This window comes from Petaurus breviceps, unplaced genomic scaffold (assembly GCF_028583685.1).
Source record: "Petaurus breviceps papuanus isolate PSGF00001 unplaced genomic scaffold, PetGlider_PUasm1.0 685, whole genome shotgun sequence".
In the NCBI taxonomy this organism is placed as follows: Eukaryota; Metazoa; Chordata; class Mammalia; order Diprotodontia; family Petauridae; genus Petaurus; species Petaurus breviceps.
Window position 1 is genome coordinate 4405216 of NW_027186455.1, and position 15035 is coordinate 4420250.

Below are 15035 nucleotides of genomic sequence, written 5' to 3' on the forward strand. Positions count from 1 at the left end.
CACTACAACTAGATTGTAAAAATATTTGGAAGTAGCTATGCCTTAGCCTTTTTCTTTAAAAAAAAATTCATTTTATTGTAATTATAAACCTAGATAAAATAACAATAAGTTTTCTTTGTCACCTTCTGGTATCCTCCATCTGTCTGCTTATGAAGTTTTTTTTTTGTTGTTGTTGGTTTTTTTTTTTTGTTTTGTTTTAATATCATAGTTATAGTCAATGTATGTTTTCCTAATTATGCTAGTAATACTTTGCATCATTTCCCTTGTGTTTTTTCCTGACCTGTATGGTGGGTAGGTATACTAAAAAAATTCAGTTTATCATCATCCCAGAATTTATGTAAATCTGTTTTATATTAGTATTTTGTGTGAATTAATAAGAATGATTTTAACCACTACTCAATTTGTCCCCTCCACTCCCCTAAAATTCTCTCAGTAATCACAAATTTTTGGAGGCTTAGCATTCTAAATTGAACATTGAACATGATTTCTTGTTTCCCAGCCTAATTTGATTCCTGTGAAGAAACTTGGTATTGTTGTGCCAATTGTCAAGTTGTAGATAACTCCTCTATAAAGAGAAACTTGTGAGCTTGTCTGTATTTCAGATATGCCTCCTGCCACCTTGATCAACAGAATGAAACTTCTGATTGACTTGGAAAAGGGTGACGACTAACTGAGATTGTATCTGAACAGGAATTCTCCAACATCTACAAGTAGTGATCCATCCCTTGGAGCCCTTCAGTAATGATAAGGGTTACTAATATCAAGTCAAAATCTACCTTTCTTTAAAAAGATCACATTTGTGTGTTATAGAGTGGGCCTTGCTACTTTGAATACTAATTATTTATTGTGGAATATCTTTAAAAAGTTACACATTTAATAACTTGAATTTGGCTTGTAAAACAAGTAAATATAATAAAGAGGTCACAATTTTATGTTCAATCCATTCACAGAAACCCCTTTTCTCCTTTCCCCTTTGGCTTTTCATCTTAGATCTATTTGAGGGTATTGGTTGCAGGGTAATTTATTAAATGAATTGAAACCCCAAATTTGACATTTGGTCTTCATTTTTATAAGTGATGAGATTTCATTTTAAAAAGTGGTCTGTTTGATATAATATAAAAGTTTCAGTAAATAACTGCTACAGAATTGTCCCCCTCCTGATTAATGAGGCATAAACCTCTATTTCCCATGGTAACAAGAAAGACAAATTGATTTTTAGGTTGGTTTGAGAAAACAAGAATTAACAGATTCATGGTGTGGTTTGCATCTTAAAGTGTATCTTGTTTTGCGATTGCAATTCACAGGAATATTGCTGTTAAATGCCTAGATTGCAGTTTCCTCATAGCTTGAATTTCTTGGTAGAAATTTTCAGTTGGAAGAAATAACCTTATTGGAATTGAGGAACATTACTGTCCAGAAGGTCACATGGCTAGTTTTTTGTGTTAAGTGTCTGAGCCTGGATTTGAACTCACGTCCTCCTGATTCCATGGCCTGTGCTCTATTCACTGCACCACCTAGCCGCCCCCCAAATGATAATCTCTTTAGAATCTCTTAATTTCCTACGTGGAAATGTGTGAGGTTTTTAGCCCATAGAAGGCCCTTAATAGTCATTAACTTGATTTGGTACATTGTTATAGTTATCTTGATTCTTTCTTCATTAATTTTGCATTTAAGATTCATGAACAAGTTTCATTGTCCAGTTTACAAACCACAGGTACATTCTTCACAACAACCCTTTGTCATAGATGCAAACTGCAAAAATTAAGTCCATTTTACAGAAGCAGAAACTTAGATATAAACATGATAAGTTTGATGATCACACAATAGGTATATGAAATCTGCTTTGAGAGAGTAACATTTGAAGGGGCTCCTCGTGATCCCTTTAAAGGTTGTCTTCTTCATTCAGGAGACATTAATTGGGAATTAATATGGGAGAGACAGTGTGGATACAGAGACAGCAATGTCGTCAGAGACAATTTCTGCTTTCAGAGAGTTTATAGTTCTGGAGAAGGGGGGTGATGCTGCTTTACAGAAGCCTGGAAAGTTGAGGCTTAAAGAAGATAAGATTGTGAGAAAGTGCATTCTGATGTGCAGCTGAAACCTCTGTGTGTTGTCTCCCTGCATTTTGTACGTAGTAAGATATTCTTATGCTAATACAGTTTATAGTTTAATTGTAGAGGCAAAAAGGAGCCATTCATGTTTTTAAAAAACAAAACAAAAGAGTTCAAACTTCTTCCTTAGGAAGATTATTTGGGCAGTTATATGGAAGATGGTGTCAAAAAATAAGAAAGAAGAAGCAGGGACCTGAGTTAGAAGCCAAGTATAATTGCTCAGGGAAGAGGTGAAGAGGCCCTGAAGAAGGCTGGTGGCCATATGAGTAGAGATGGGAACAGATGCCCCTGTGGGACCAAACAGACTAAGACTAATGTCTCCTCCACATGACAGCCCTTCAAACACTAGAAGACAACTAACATACTCTCCCTGAGTACACATAGATACATGTGCATGCTAAAGTATTGGAATACATTAAACTTAAAAGGGAAATGGGAGGGGACAAGTCAAGTACAAGGGATGAGTAGTAGTGTTAGGAAGAGAGAGAATAAGATAAGTAAGGGAATTTTCATAATAAGTAAAACAAACTTATGTGTTGGAGGAAGGAATATGAAAGGTGAATTAAAGGGAAAAAGAAAGTAAAACTTTGGATCAGGAGCAAGATAAGGAGAAGGGTTGTAACAAAGAGGAAACTAGCTGTGTCATCTATAAGATAACAAGTAAACTCTCCCAGGCTCGCAGAATCTATTAGAAAACAGAAACCTACAATAAATGTACAGAAAACATTGGAACACTGATACTCACAAAGAGTTAAAATAAGCTGGACAAAATTTATTACGCTGCACCTGAACTCAAATGGAAAGGATATGAAGAGGTAATCAGGGGAATTACATCATGCCAAAAGGCACCACAGATAATGATGAATCAGTATCAGCATGTAATATCATAGCATCTGAACATTTAAATGAAAATTTAGAGGGAGACAGAGATCCTAAAACTATAATAGTCAGGGATCTTAATATACCCTTTTCAGATCTAGACAAATCCACAAAAAGATAAGCAATGCAAAACACTAAGGACCCAAATAAAACTTTAGGAAAGTTAGTAAGGATAGATTTCTGATGATTCATAAATAGAAACAAAAGTGATTTTTGCAACTTTACAAAAATTGACCATGTAATAGAACATAAAAAACTTAGAAAAAATATTGAAAAACAGAAGAAGTAAATACATTTATTGATCATAACACAATAAAAATTATTCGGTAAAGTGCCCTTAAAGAAAAAATTTGAAAGCTGGAATATAAGTAATATTCTATAGAATTTACAGATCAAAGAATAAATTGAAATGTTCATCAGAGAAAATGATGATGATGAGACGAGATACCTAAACTTAATGACATATTATAGGTGTAGCAATTGTAAGGGAAATTTATCTCTAAATGATTTTAGAAGAAAGCGTTCTCTGTCCTCAACGACCTCAAAATCTAACACATAAAAAGAAGCTGTGGATGTCCAGATTTCCCTTCAGACTAACAAGAAAGTGACAGGAGAATGAACGAAACCAGGGCCTACAAAGTGAATTTGAATATCCCATGGTAAAAGAAGGTGCCTCATAAAATTGGGAACCTCCTAATGACTAAAGCAGTCATAAAGGTGACCCCAATGATTCTTCCTGCAATGCCTTGCTACCTTAAAGTCTTGGACAGTGAGCAGCCCCTAAGTGGCCCACCTCCTCTGGAGTCCACAGTGACCACTGGGGAGCCCCCAGAAGAGCTGAAGCCTTGTCCATCTCTGAGGTGGAAGCTGCATTGCTCAGAAACACCCAAGAGCTCTGTGGCCAGAAGTCGGTGCTAGTGAATGATTATGAAGCAAGATCTGGTCATGTAAATCAAAAGTCTGATGAAAAGGACTCTGTGAAAGTGGAAGACTTGCCCCTCAAGCTGACCATTTATTCTGAGGCAGATCTAATGAAGAAAATGGGAGCAGAGGAACAGAGTAACCATTTATTTGAGGAACTATTAGCCATGACTTGCAATGAAAAATTGGCTGAGGACCCCCAGACCCTGAAAGAACCTGAGACTCTTACAGCCTGAAGCGTGTGAGACCTTTCCAGCTGCCTGCCTTCCCATGCCCCTCTACCAATGCATATCTTCCATGGACACTAAATAAACTTGTTTCCATCTGCATGGAAATGTAAATTAGTTTTTGATGCACTGTCTTTTAGAATAGATAATTCTTACTATTTCTGCTCCAGTAGGTCACACTTTGGAGATGGAATTCCCCCTATTTGAGGTTTGCTTCACTGTTGTCCTTTTTATTTTTACATTGTGGTTTAATATCTTTAAACTTAAAATGTAGTTTTAAATAAAATTTGGACTTGCTTGTTAAAAGAAAAAAAGCTGAAAATCAAGGAGACAGGATGTTACCAAGCAAGGGGGGCCTGGTGAAGTCCTGTAGCCAAGCTGGGAAAATGATCTGAGGAAATGAGGGTTTCAGAGTTGTTTTCATCTTTCTGGACATAATGGAAAGCAGCTGAGTAGGAAATAATAATAAGGTGAATTCCCTGGGTACCCCCCTTACCTAGTGGACGATATGAGAGAAGCTTTCCAACGTCTCTCCTCCAACATCTCCAGTCAGAGAAAGGGATGGGGTTGGGGGAGGGAGTTCACAGTTTCAGAGCTGATTTAAAGGAATTGAGTTGAAGAGTGATTAGTTTTTGGAGATTATGAAGTCCAGGAAAGTAGTCCAGAGAGATATGATTTCATCAATTGATGAATTTGGCGTGCAGTTTTGTTTTGTTTCCAAAATAAGTTTTTATTGATATTTTCTGTTTCTTGTATCAACCTAGTATCCTATATATTCCCTCCTACCCCAACAGCCATCCCATATGACATACAATATTTTTTTAAGAGGGAAAAAAAGTTAGCACGACTCATAACATATTTCTTCATTTGATTCCACTTAATCTTGGGACAGAGAACACTATTCTAAAATCATTTACAATTGTTTGTAAACAATCTGTCTCTTGTTTGGTTAAGAATATCTTTCGTCCATAACCGAGAGAGGCATATAATCTATTTCTCTTCTAATTTTTTTTAATAGTGTATTCTTTAGTATTAAGGTGGCATCAGTTTAGAATGTACTCTAACGTGTGGTATAAGGTATTGGTCTAAGCCTAATTTCTCCTAGACTGTTTGTACAGCAGGTTTTATCCAATAAGAAGCTTTTCTCTAGGTAACTTATGCTTTCTGCTTTTTAAATACTGGGTTATTGAGTTCTCTTGTTTCTGAATTTTGCTTGTCTAGTCTGTTCCATTGATCTATGTCTCTGTTCTTTAACAAATACCAGTTGGGTTTTGATGAATCCTTGGTTTATAATACAATTTAAGGTCTAGAAGTGCTATTCTCCCTTTGTCTTTTTCATCATTTCCCTTGATGTTCTAGATACTATGTTTTTCCATATGAATTTTGTTTTATTTTTTTATAAAGTATCTCCTTGTTAATTTTATTTATATTTCATTAAAAGTATGATAGCATCATCAGTTATATTACATGGGCACAACCTAGCCGTGGGCACTGAATATTCTTCTAGCTATTTAGATCACTCTTTATTTCTTTAAGAAGTACTTTATAATTGTATCTATCCAAGTGGGATACTTTGGGAGGTTGATCCCCAGGTATTTTATGCATTGTGTACTTAATTGTAATGGAAGAAGTTGACAACACTTTGTCAGAAACCTATCCTTTCTACCACACAACAACTGTGTATATGACTTATATAGTCACATCATTAGCAAAGTAAAGGAAGAAGAAAGAATTTTCTATTGGATCCATGGATAAGAAAAGATTTTATAATTAAAAAAAAGTTATAGAGTATCACACAAGATAAAATCGACACTGTTGTTTATGTAAAACCCCAAAGTCTTTTCACAAACAAATGTAGTCTAAAAATCAGAAGGGAAATGGCAGCTTGGGAAAATATTTGCTATAAAGGTTATCAGTGATCATATAAAAATAAGTTATTACAACTCTGAGGTTCTGCTTTATGCCTATCAATCAGACTGGCGAGGTTGATAAAAGAAGATAATGTTGAAAGAGCTGTAGGTGCATTTTTGGTGGAGCTATGAACTGGTCCATCATTCTGGCATGCAATTTGGATCTATTCTCAGTATATCTTGTATATCCTTTGACTTAACTATATCACTTCTTGGCTTTTATTCCAAAGAAATTTTTAAAAAAAGGTCTGTGTGCAGCTCACAGTAGCTAAAAATTGGAAACTAAGGGTGTGTCGTTAGGGCATGACTAAACAAAGTGTGATATATGAAAATAATATAATATTGTTGTGCCATGAGAAATTATAAAATAGAAATTTTTAGAGGAAAGTGGGAAGACCTTTATAAACTGATACATATCCAAGTTAGGAGAGCGTTTTGTATAATGAACACATAACAGAGAAAAATAAGTTTGAAAGACTTAAGAGCTCTGACCTGCACAATGTCAAACCACTAGTCCAAAAGAATTAAAATGAAACAATATTTCATGACAGAGAAGTGATGAGCTTTTGATGTAGAGAGAAACATGTTTTCATACATAACTAATGTGGAAATTTGTTTTGCTGCAATGTGTAGTTTTTTTTGGCAGAATTTGCCTTTTTTGAATTTGATAAATTGGAAATTGGGTAATGGCAATGACAAGTTAATATTTGATGTATTTTTTTGGTTAATTTGAAAAGATAAGTAAATTTCTAAACTGGGAGGCACTGGTATTTTATGGCAGTGATATATTTATTTCTTTGTTTTATTGGCTAAGATATCTAGTGTCTTAATTGATTTATCCCTGAATGTGGTTATGTCTAACTAACACCTTTTGTCCCATTCCTTCCATTTACAGTTATTTTGAAATCCAAGTCTATATTCTGCTTGGAATCATACCTGGCCAAAGCTCAAATCAGCTTATCCTCTGGAGAAATAATGATTTACATACCTTCTATTTAATAGTGGCTAATATGTTCTTGTCTCTGTAGTACAATTACATTAAGCTTAGTCTAGAACTTTAAAAACATGATCAAAGTGATATTACAAAGCTTTTATATTTTAGCTGCATACTATACACTATTAACTGCCTGACTGACTCATGGCACTCTTTACATTTAAATTCACTGTTTCAGTGCCAAATGCCATCTGTCATATCTTGAAAAACTTAAGATCTTGGAGTTCATCAAAATTAACTCTAACCTTTTTCTTACTTGTAGGGCCAGGATAGTTGATGGTAGTATGACTGGATCTTTTGAGTTTTCTTTTCTTTTTTCATTTTTCAAATGCTTTATTAACTTATGATTTACATCATTCATTTCCACCAAGATTTTGAGTTACAAATTTTCTCCCCGTTTTTCCCCTGCCCACTGCCCCAAAATAGCAGTCCCACGGGATATCCCCTCCTCCAATCTGCTCTCTCCCATATTTTCTCCCATATCCCTTTCGACTTTTCCAGTAGGGCATGGTGGATTTCTATGCCCCAGTGCCTGTATATCTTATTTCCCAAATAAATGTAAAATAGTATTAATAATAGTGCATGTATATATGTGTGTGTGTATGTGTATATATGTGTATATATATATATGTATATAAACATTTGATTTTTAAAAATTCCAGATTCATTCTCTTCCTCCCTTGTCACCCACCCTTACTGGGAAGATAAGCAGTTCAATATAGGTTATACATGTGTGGCTAATGCAAAACAATAACATAGTAGATATATTGTAAAAGACAGACTATATTTCCCTCCCTCCTATCCCATCTCCCTCTTGTTCTGTTCTCTACTTTGATCCCGTCCCTTTTCAAAAGTGGGTGCTTCCAACTTCCCTCCCCCCTCAGCCTGCCTTCCCTCTCATCCCCTCCCCCCCTACTCTCCTGTAGGGTGAGATACCCTATTTAGTGTATATTTCATTTCTTCCCCAAGCCAAATTCAATGGGAATAAGGTTGACCCATTCCCTTTTGCCTTCCTATTCTTCCCCTCTATTGTAACCATTTTCCCTTGCCTCTTCTATATGAGATAGTTTACCCCATTCTGTCTCTCCCCATCTCCTCTCATTATATTCCTCTCTCATCTCTTAATGTCACCTTTTAAGTATCATCCCTTCCTGTTAAATTGGTCCTGTGCCCTGTATCTATGTATACCTGTAAACATATATACACACATTCACATATGTATTCATATACCCTCATATATATATTTCTATTCCCTTAAACTACTTTTATACTGAGAAAAGTTTCATCAGTTACAATTATTGTTTTTCCGTGTAGGAATGTTAATAGTTTAACTTTGATAAGTTCCTTATGATTTCTTTTCCCTGTTTACCTTCTCATGCTTCTCTTGTTTCTTGTATTTGAATGTCAAATTTTCTATTCAACTCTGGTTTTTTCATCAAGAATGCTTGAAAGTCCTCTTCCACTGAATGACCATATTTTCCCCTGATACATGATACTTAGTTTTGCTGGGTAGGTGATTCTTGGTTTTAATCCCAGCTCATTTGACCTCTGGAATATCATATTCCAAGCCCTTCGATCCCTCAGTATAGAAGCTGCCAGATCCTGGGTTATCCTGATTGTGTTTCTACAATATTCAAATTGTTTCTTCCTGGCTGCTTGTAATATTCTCTCCTTAATCTGGTAATTCTGGAACCTGGCTATAATATTCCTAGGAGTTTTCTTTTTGGGATCTTTTTCAGGAGGTGATCGGTGGATTCTTTCAACCTCTGTTTTGCATTCTGGTTCTAAAACATCAGGGCAGTTTACTTTGAGTACTTCCTAGAGGATTATTTCTAGGTTCTTAATTTGATCATGGCTTTCAGGTAATCCAGTAATTTTTAAATTATCTCTCCTGGATCAATCTTCAAGGTCAGTGGTTTATCCCATGAGATATTTCACATTGCCTTCTATTCTTTCATTTGTTTAGATCTGTTTAACAGCATCTTGATTTCTCATAAAGTCATTAGCTTCCATTTGCTCCAGTCTAATTCTGAAGCAATAATTCTCCTCATTGAGCTTTTGAGATTCTTTTTCCATCTGGCAAATTCGGCTTTTTAAGGCATTCTTCTCCTCATTGCTTTTTTGAGCCTCTTTTGCCGTTTGAGTTAGTCTGTTTTTTAAGGTGTGATTTTCCTCAGTCAGGCTGTTGACTCTCATTTCATAATTTTCTTGCATCGTTCTTATTTCTCTTCCCAATTTTTCCTCCACTTCTCTTATCTGCTTCTTAAGGTCCTCTATGGCCCATAACCAGCTTGTATTTTCCTTTGAAGCTTTTGGTGCAGGAGTTCTGACTTCACTGTCTTCCTCCTGTTCCATGCTTTGCTCCTTTTTGTCCCCAAAATAGGAGTCTAATGTTGGAATCTTCTGTCTGCTTTGTTTCCTTTGCCTGGTCATGTCGCCCTTCAGTCACTTGACCCCTGGGCTTTTTGCTGCAGTAGGACTCTGCCACCAGACAGGGGAGTTTTTCAAACACTGGGGTTTTCTCAGCTGCCGGAGGTATTAGATGGGTGCCCTCTCTGAGGCCTCCACACGCTCTGGCAAGCTGTTCACACCCCCCAGGACCTCCACCCTAGACTGCAATCCAGATCCAAGCAGGTTAACAAAGCAGGTTACCCCTCAGACTGGTAGCTTGGTCTCCCTACACTCTGCAGGCCAGGAGCTGAAGCTGCCAGTTGGCGCTGGCTAGCTGTGCCAGCGGCTCAGCGGCTTCTCGCCCTGGGGACAAAAGCCAACGTACCCCCTCTTACTGGGTCCCAAAGTCCAGCCTGCACTGACCTCTCACTTTTTCCTTCACATCTGTGTGTTAATAATTCTGGAAACAGTTACAGCTGCTGCTGCTGCTGCTTTGGAGTCCTTCTGCCTGGTGGCTGGTCAGGCCCGCCCTGGGGCTAAAACCTTCGGCTTACAGCGGGCCTGGGCTCAGCTGTGCTGATTCTGCCAGCCTGCCAGTCTGTCCTCAGCGGGAGGTTAGCTTCTCTGTGTCATTTTGTGCGTTCTGCAGCTCCAAAGTTTGTTCAGAGTCCCCTTTTTACATTGATTGGGGAAGGTGGAAGCTGGAGACGCTTGGAGGTCGTGCTTCTACTCTGCCATCTTGACTGACCTTTTGACTTTTCATGTTTTCAGAATATTGCATCATATCCAGTTATCAGCTGATATTCTGCCTAAGGAAATATCAGATCTAGATGTTTGTTGTAAATTTTAAGAGATTTCCCTAGTTTTTCCAATTTTAATTTAGAAGACAGTGTATTATTTCTTCAACTTTGTGTTTATGTCATTATTGGCTATTTAATATCATCATTCTGTGTAAAATGCAAAAGAATGTAATGGGGTATTTTTTTTCTTTTACAGGCTGGACGTAAAGAAAGAAGTGATGCCCTTAATTCTGCAATAGACAAAATGACAAAAAAGACCAGAGATTTACGAAGACAGGTATGTTAGAGAAGTTAATGTTTTCTTCTGTTGCATCAACCTAATGTTAAATGATTTATTTTTTTTAAGTGTTGATTTTTATAATTTTATAGTTGGGGAAGTATGGATTTTAATATAAAAAGTGGCTCCTGTTGATATCAACCACGGACTGGTGGGTTAATAAATTTCTCTGAATTTGGTGTAGAAAATGTTATTGCAAAAGGGGTGAAATATAAATGCAAATGTATTTTCATTTGCTACCCTATCCCTGCGGTGAGTGGTCTGCTTCTTGCATTCCGGTCCAGAAAATATCCTTGCCCTTACCTCTGCCCCCTCCTCTGCAATCCAGTATTTCAAGAAAAGTTTACCTCATTGTATATACTTTGTTTAAATCTTGCTTGGATCCCGGAATTGATAGAGATTGGACCCAAGCTGTTATTATGATTTTCCAAGCTGTTACCTCAGATATCTGTGGGATATCTAAGTCACTTTGATCATGAGTTAGTTCATTTATTCTCCACTGAAGGGGAAAGAGCAGCTGGCTTTCTTGCTAACTTATCCAGTAGACCTTGGTCTGCATCAATGGGGACATGTACACACACACACAAATGCATATGCATGCACACATATGCACTGACACCCAGGAACTATTCTCTAATTTTCTAGTACCCTTTAGTTCTCCACAAAAACCTTTTCTACCCATTTTTCACTAATGTGTTTCTAAGTGACTAATAAAACCCCATGAGGATCCAGGCTAATTCTGTCACACTGGGACTAATAGAAAATTAGCTGCAATATGAAAAGGAAGCAAATTCAAATGTGGGTAACAGAATTCATTTAAAGTAACTTAATAGCATGTGAGAGGATCCTGAAGTATCTCTTAAATGTAAATCCCATTTATGGCAGAGATACTAGTTACTTACTTTTAGTGTTTAGTAAAAAACTTGGATATTTTATGCTAATGAAGATTTAACATAAATATGAAAAGCTATTTTGGAATGATACATTTTGATAAAATTTAACTTGATTTTTTTTGGTGGTGGTCTTGGAAATACTGCCTTCTAATGATTTATGCCAAGTAAATGAAGATTGTCTCCATTGTGGTACAATACAATAATGGTAATAACTTTCCATTCTTGTTGGAGTGCCATTCTATTGCATAAGACTCTAGAAAGTAAGTTTAAGGGGTAAGGGCACTGGCCCCAGTGTCGGGATGACCTGGGGATCGAATCTGGGCTCAGACACTTAGCACCACACCCAGAAATAACTGGCCGTGTAACCTTGAGCAGGTTACTTAACGCCAGTTGCTTTAAAAAAAAAAAAGCATGTTTAAAAAGACTATCACTAAATCAACATTTATTAAATCACTGCCCTCAAGGAGCTCACAATCTAACGGACATTCATCCTTGTGTAGCATTTTACTATGCTCTTTGACGTTACCTCAGAAGTGTGACAACATCAAAGGAAAGGATACAGACTTGGGAAAGTAGAATGCCTTGCCAAAAATGTTATCATCAAATATGATATTTATATTTGTTTTAAAATGTGTTTTTACTGCTATAGTTAATTATACCATGATCAATTTTAAATTCTGCCCTTAGTGGTAGTGTTTTAAACCCCTATTTAAATGAACAACCTCATTTTTCTTTAGTACAATCAAACCTACTGTATGTTTTCATTAGATAGAAACTTTTAGAAAAAGTTAATCTAGTTTTTGGCAGAAATAAAATTAAATTTTTGAAATTTAATTATTAGCTCCGCAAAGCTGTCATGGACCACGTTTCAGATTCATTCTTGGAAACTAACGTGCCACTTTTGGTATTGATTGAGGCAGCAAAGAATGGAAATGAGAAAGAAGTTAAAGAGTATGCTCAAGTTTTCCGTGAACATGCTAACAAACTAATTGAGGTAAGCAAGCCATGTTTTTCCCACATGCCATTTCATCGACATGCTTTTTTTTCCAAGGGGAAAAGAAAACTGATGTGTTTTAAAATGGAACTGGTTACTTTGTGTGTAATTTTGTATGAGACACTAGAGTATCTTTAATTGTAATTTAATATTTATCATGCATCAGAATGTTGTCAAATAGTGTTTACTAAGTTTGTACATGTGTAAATATAAATGATTTCTGTCTTAGAAGCATACAGTCTGAACTGAGTAGTTGTGCAGAAGAGTGCATAGAAATGGCACACTCAAAAATACTAGTATAATAAATATATATCTTAACTTCAGTATTTAGAGATCATACAGTATAATTTTGTTATTGGGCAAATACTTTCTCTGTCTATTAAATTAGGCTATGGATTAGAAGACCACTGAGGTCTCTTCCAGTTGTAAGTTGGTCCCATGATCCTTACTCTTATATTCTGTAGTTCTGTAATCATAGTAGTTTATATGGAGATAGGAAAATCAAGGATGAATCTCTTATAAGAGGGGAGAGAGAGAGAAATTTTCTGTGTTTTAAAGAGATGGTTTGTTTATTCATGTTGTAATTTTGTAGCATTAGTGTATTAAAAAAGGTAAAACTTAAAACTGATATTTCATAGGACAATGTGTATATATTTATGTATAGTAAATGCTCTAGAATATGTATCTTGTACATGTAGATCCATAATCATATTAGACTAGATAATACCATGTTAAACTAGATTAAAAATAAGAAAATATTTAGTGGGAAACATTGACAATTATATTATTAATTCTAAACCTGGCTTCCAAGAACATTATCAGGCTTACCAGAATTCATTGTGTACTAAATACACAGTTCAGTCTTCTATTCAAAGGAATTATTTTGGCAATTAATGTTAAATATCAATTAAACAACAAATATTTATGAAGTGTCCATTATATATCCAGCCACTACTCTGAAGAAGAGCTAAAGCAGTCCACTGATGAAATTTCAAGTTCTCTTTGCCAATTGCCTCCCCTTCCCCCATCCACAAAAGCCAAAAAAAAGGGGGGGGGAATACTTTAGTTATACTTCTCTTACATGGCAGTGGTCATGTGACACAGGGCTTTCTAAAGCAGTATACAAAGATTGATTGCACAACCATAGGGCTCACTAGTTCCTCATGCACTGGAAATAGTAATGCCTAAAGCAGTAGAGAAAGCCCTTTTAGTTCCACAGTGTGTCATCAGGCAATATGGCCTGGTCCTTAGATTAAGTTTCAGGGAGCAGCAGGTCTGCATTTGAGTAACAGAAACAGCACTTTCTGTCCTTGTCACCCTCAAATAGTGGAGTTTGTTTTGCTTTACATCATAGTTGATCAAGTCAGTGTATGTCAGTTGGACATTCTTACCTGTATTTGTGCTTATTGTTGGTTATGATTAGTTCTGTTATCTTAAGTTTGTCTTTCCCCATCACTGCTCATTTCAGCCTCCTTTCTCACCTCTCCCCTCATCTACACTCTTTTTTTTTTTCTTTTTGGAGGGGAAAGGCAGGGCAATTGGGGTTAAGTGATTTGCCCAAGGTCACATGACTAGTAAGTTTTAAATGTCTGAGGTAAGTTTTGAACTCAGGTCCTCCTGACTTCCAGGGATGGTGCTCTATTCACTGTGCCACCTAGCTGCCCCCACATTCTTTTTAGCTTGCCTTAAACATTGCTTTTTACTGTATGAGAACAGAACCACAGGCTGTGTCAGACCATTTTGCAAATAGTTAAATCACATCTGTGGTAATGTAGATAATTGCATATATAATTGCTTTTGTATATGAAAAGGGAATGACTTTTCAAAATGCTATACAAGCCTCAATATCATGTCTCTAGACAAAATCTTTTTCTTCTGGTTAAGTTATAAGATGCTTTGAACTACCAAGAAGTTCATTTTGAGTGAAGGTGAAATACTTCACTATTTATTGTTCATTAGTTTCTGTAGAGAAGACACTCTAGTCAATTCTCTCCTTATCTCTCTCTCTTTCTCTCCCCCCACCTCTCCTTCTGTCTGTCCCCCCCCCCCTCCCTTCCACCCTCACACTCAGTCTCTCTCACACTCACTCTCACTTTCATCAACTCTTAGTGGTACTATCATAACAGTCTCCCATTTGGTCTCCCTATGTCCAGCCCTTTCCCTCTCTGATCCATTCTCCACAGAGGTGACAAATTGGTATTTCTAGACCATGACCTGAACTTCTTAGTCTCTTGCTGAGGAATCTCTAGAGGCTCTGTCTTGGTTTTTAGAATAAAATAGAAAGTCTTTTGCTTGGCATTTAAAATCCTTCATACCTTACTCCCTACTCTAGCCAAACTGACCTGTGTATTATTTTCTTTATGACATTTTATCATCCACTTCAATCTTATTCAAAAATTTTCAGTGACTGTTGCTTGTATAATAAAATACAGATTTTGTGGCCTGGCCTTGAAAGAATCTGACTCAACCTACCTGGACTTAAGTAGACTTACTTCAGAGTTGTTCCCTTCATGTATTCTTTAACTTTTTTTTTTTTTTTTGCCTTTTGGAGGGCAGTTGGGGTTAAGTAACTTGCCTGAGGTTACACGGCTTGTGTGTGTGTGTGTGTGTGTGTGTGTGTGTGTGTGTGTGTGTGTGT

General features: G+C 36.5%; 1 protein-coding gene across 1 annotated transcript in view; it reads left to right on the forward strand.

Moving 5' to 3' along the window:
• CTNNA1 (catenin alpha 1) overlaps window positions 1–15035 on the forward strand; it is a 161714-nt gene that overhangs the window by 104312 nt on the left and 42367 nt on the right. Inside the window, exons 8-9 of the mRNA XM_069104313.1 lie at window positions 10430–10510; window positions 12245–12397. Of these exons, the coding sequence (XP_068960414.1) occupies window positions 10430–10510; window positions 12245–12397 (234 nt within the window). The remainder of the gene's footprint in view (window positions 1–10429; window positions 10511–12244; window positions 12398–15035) is intronic.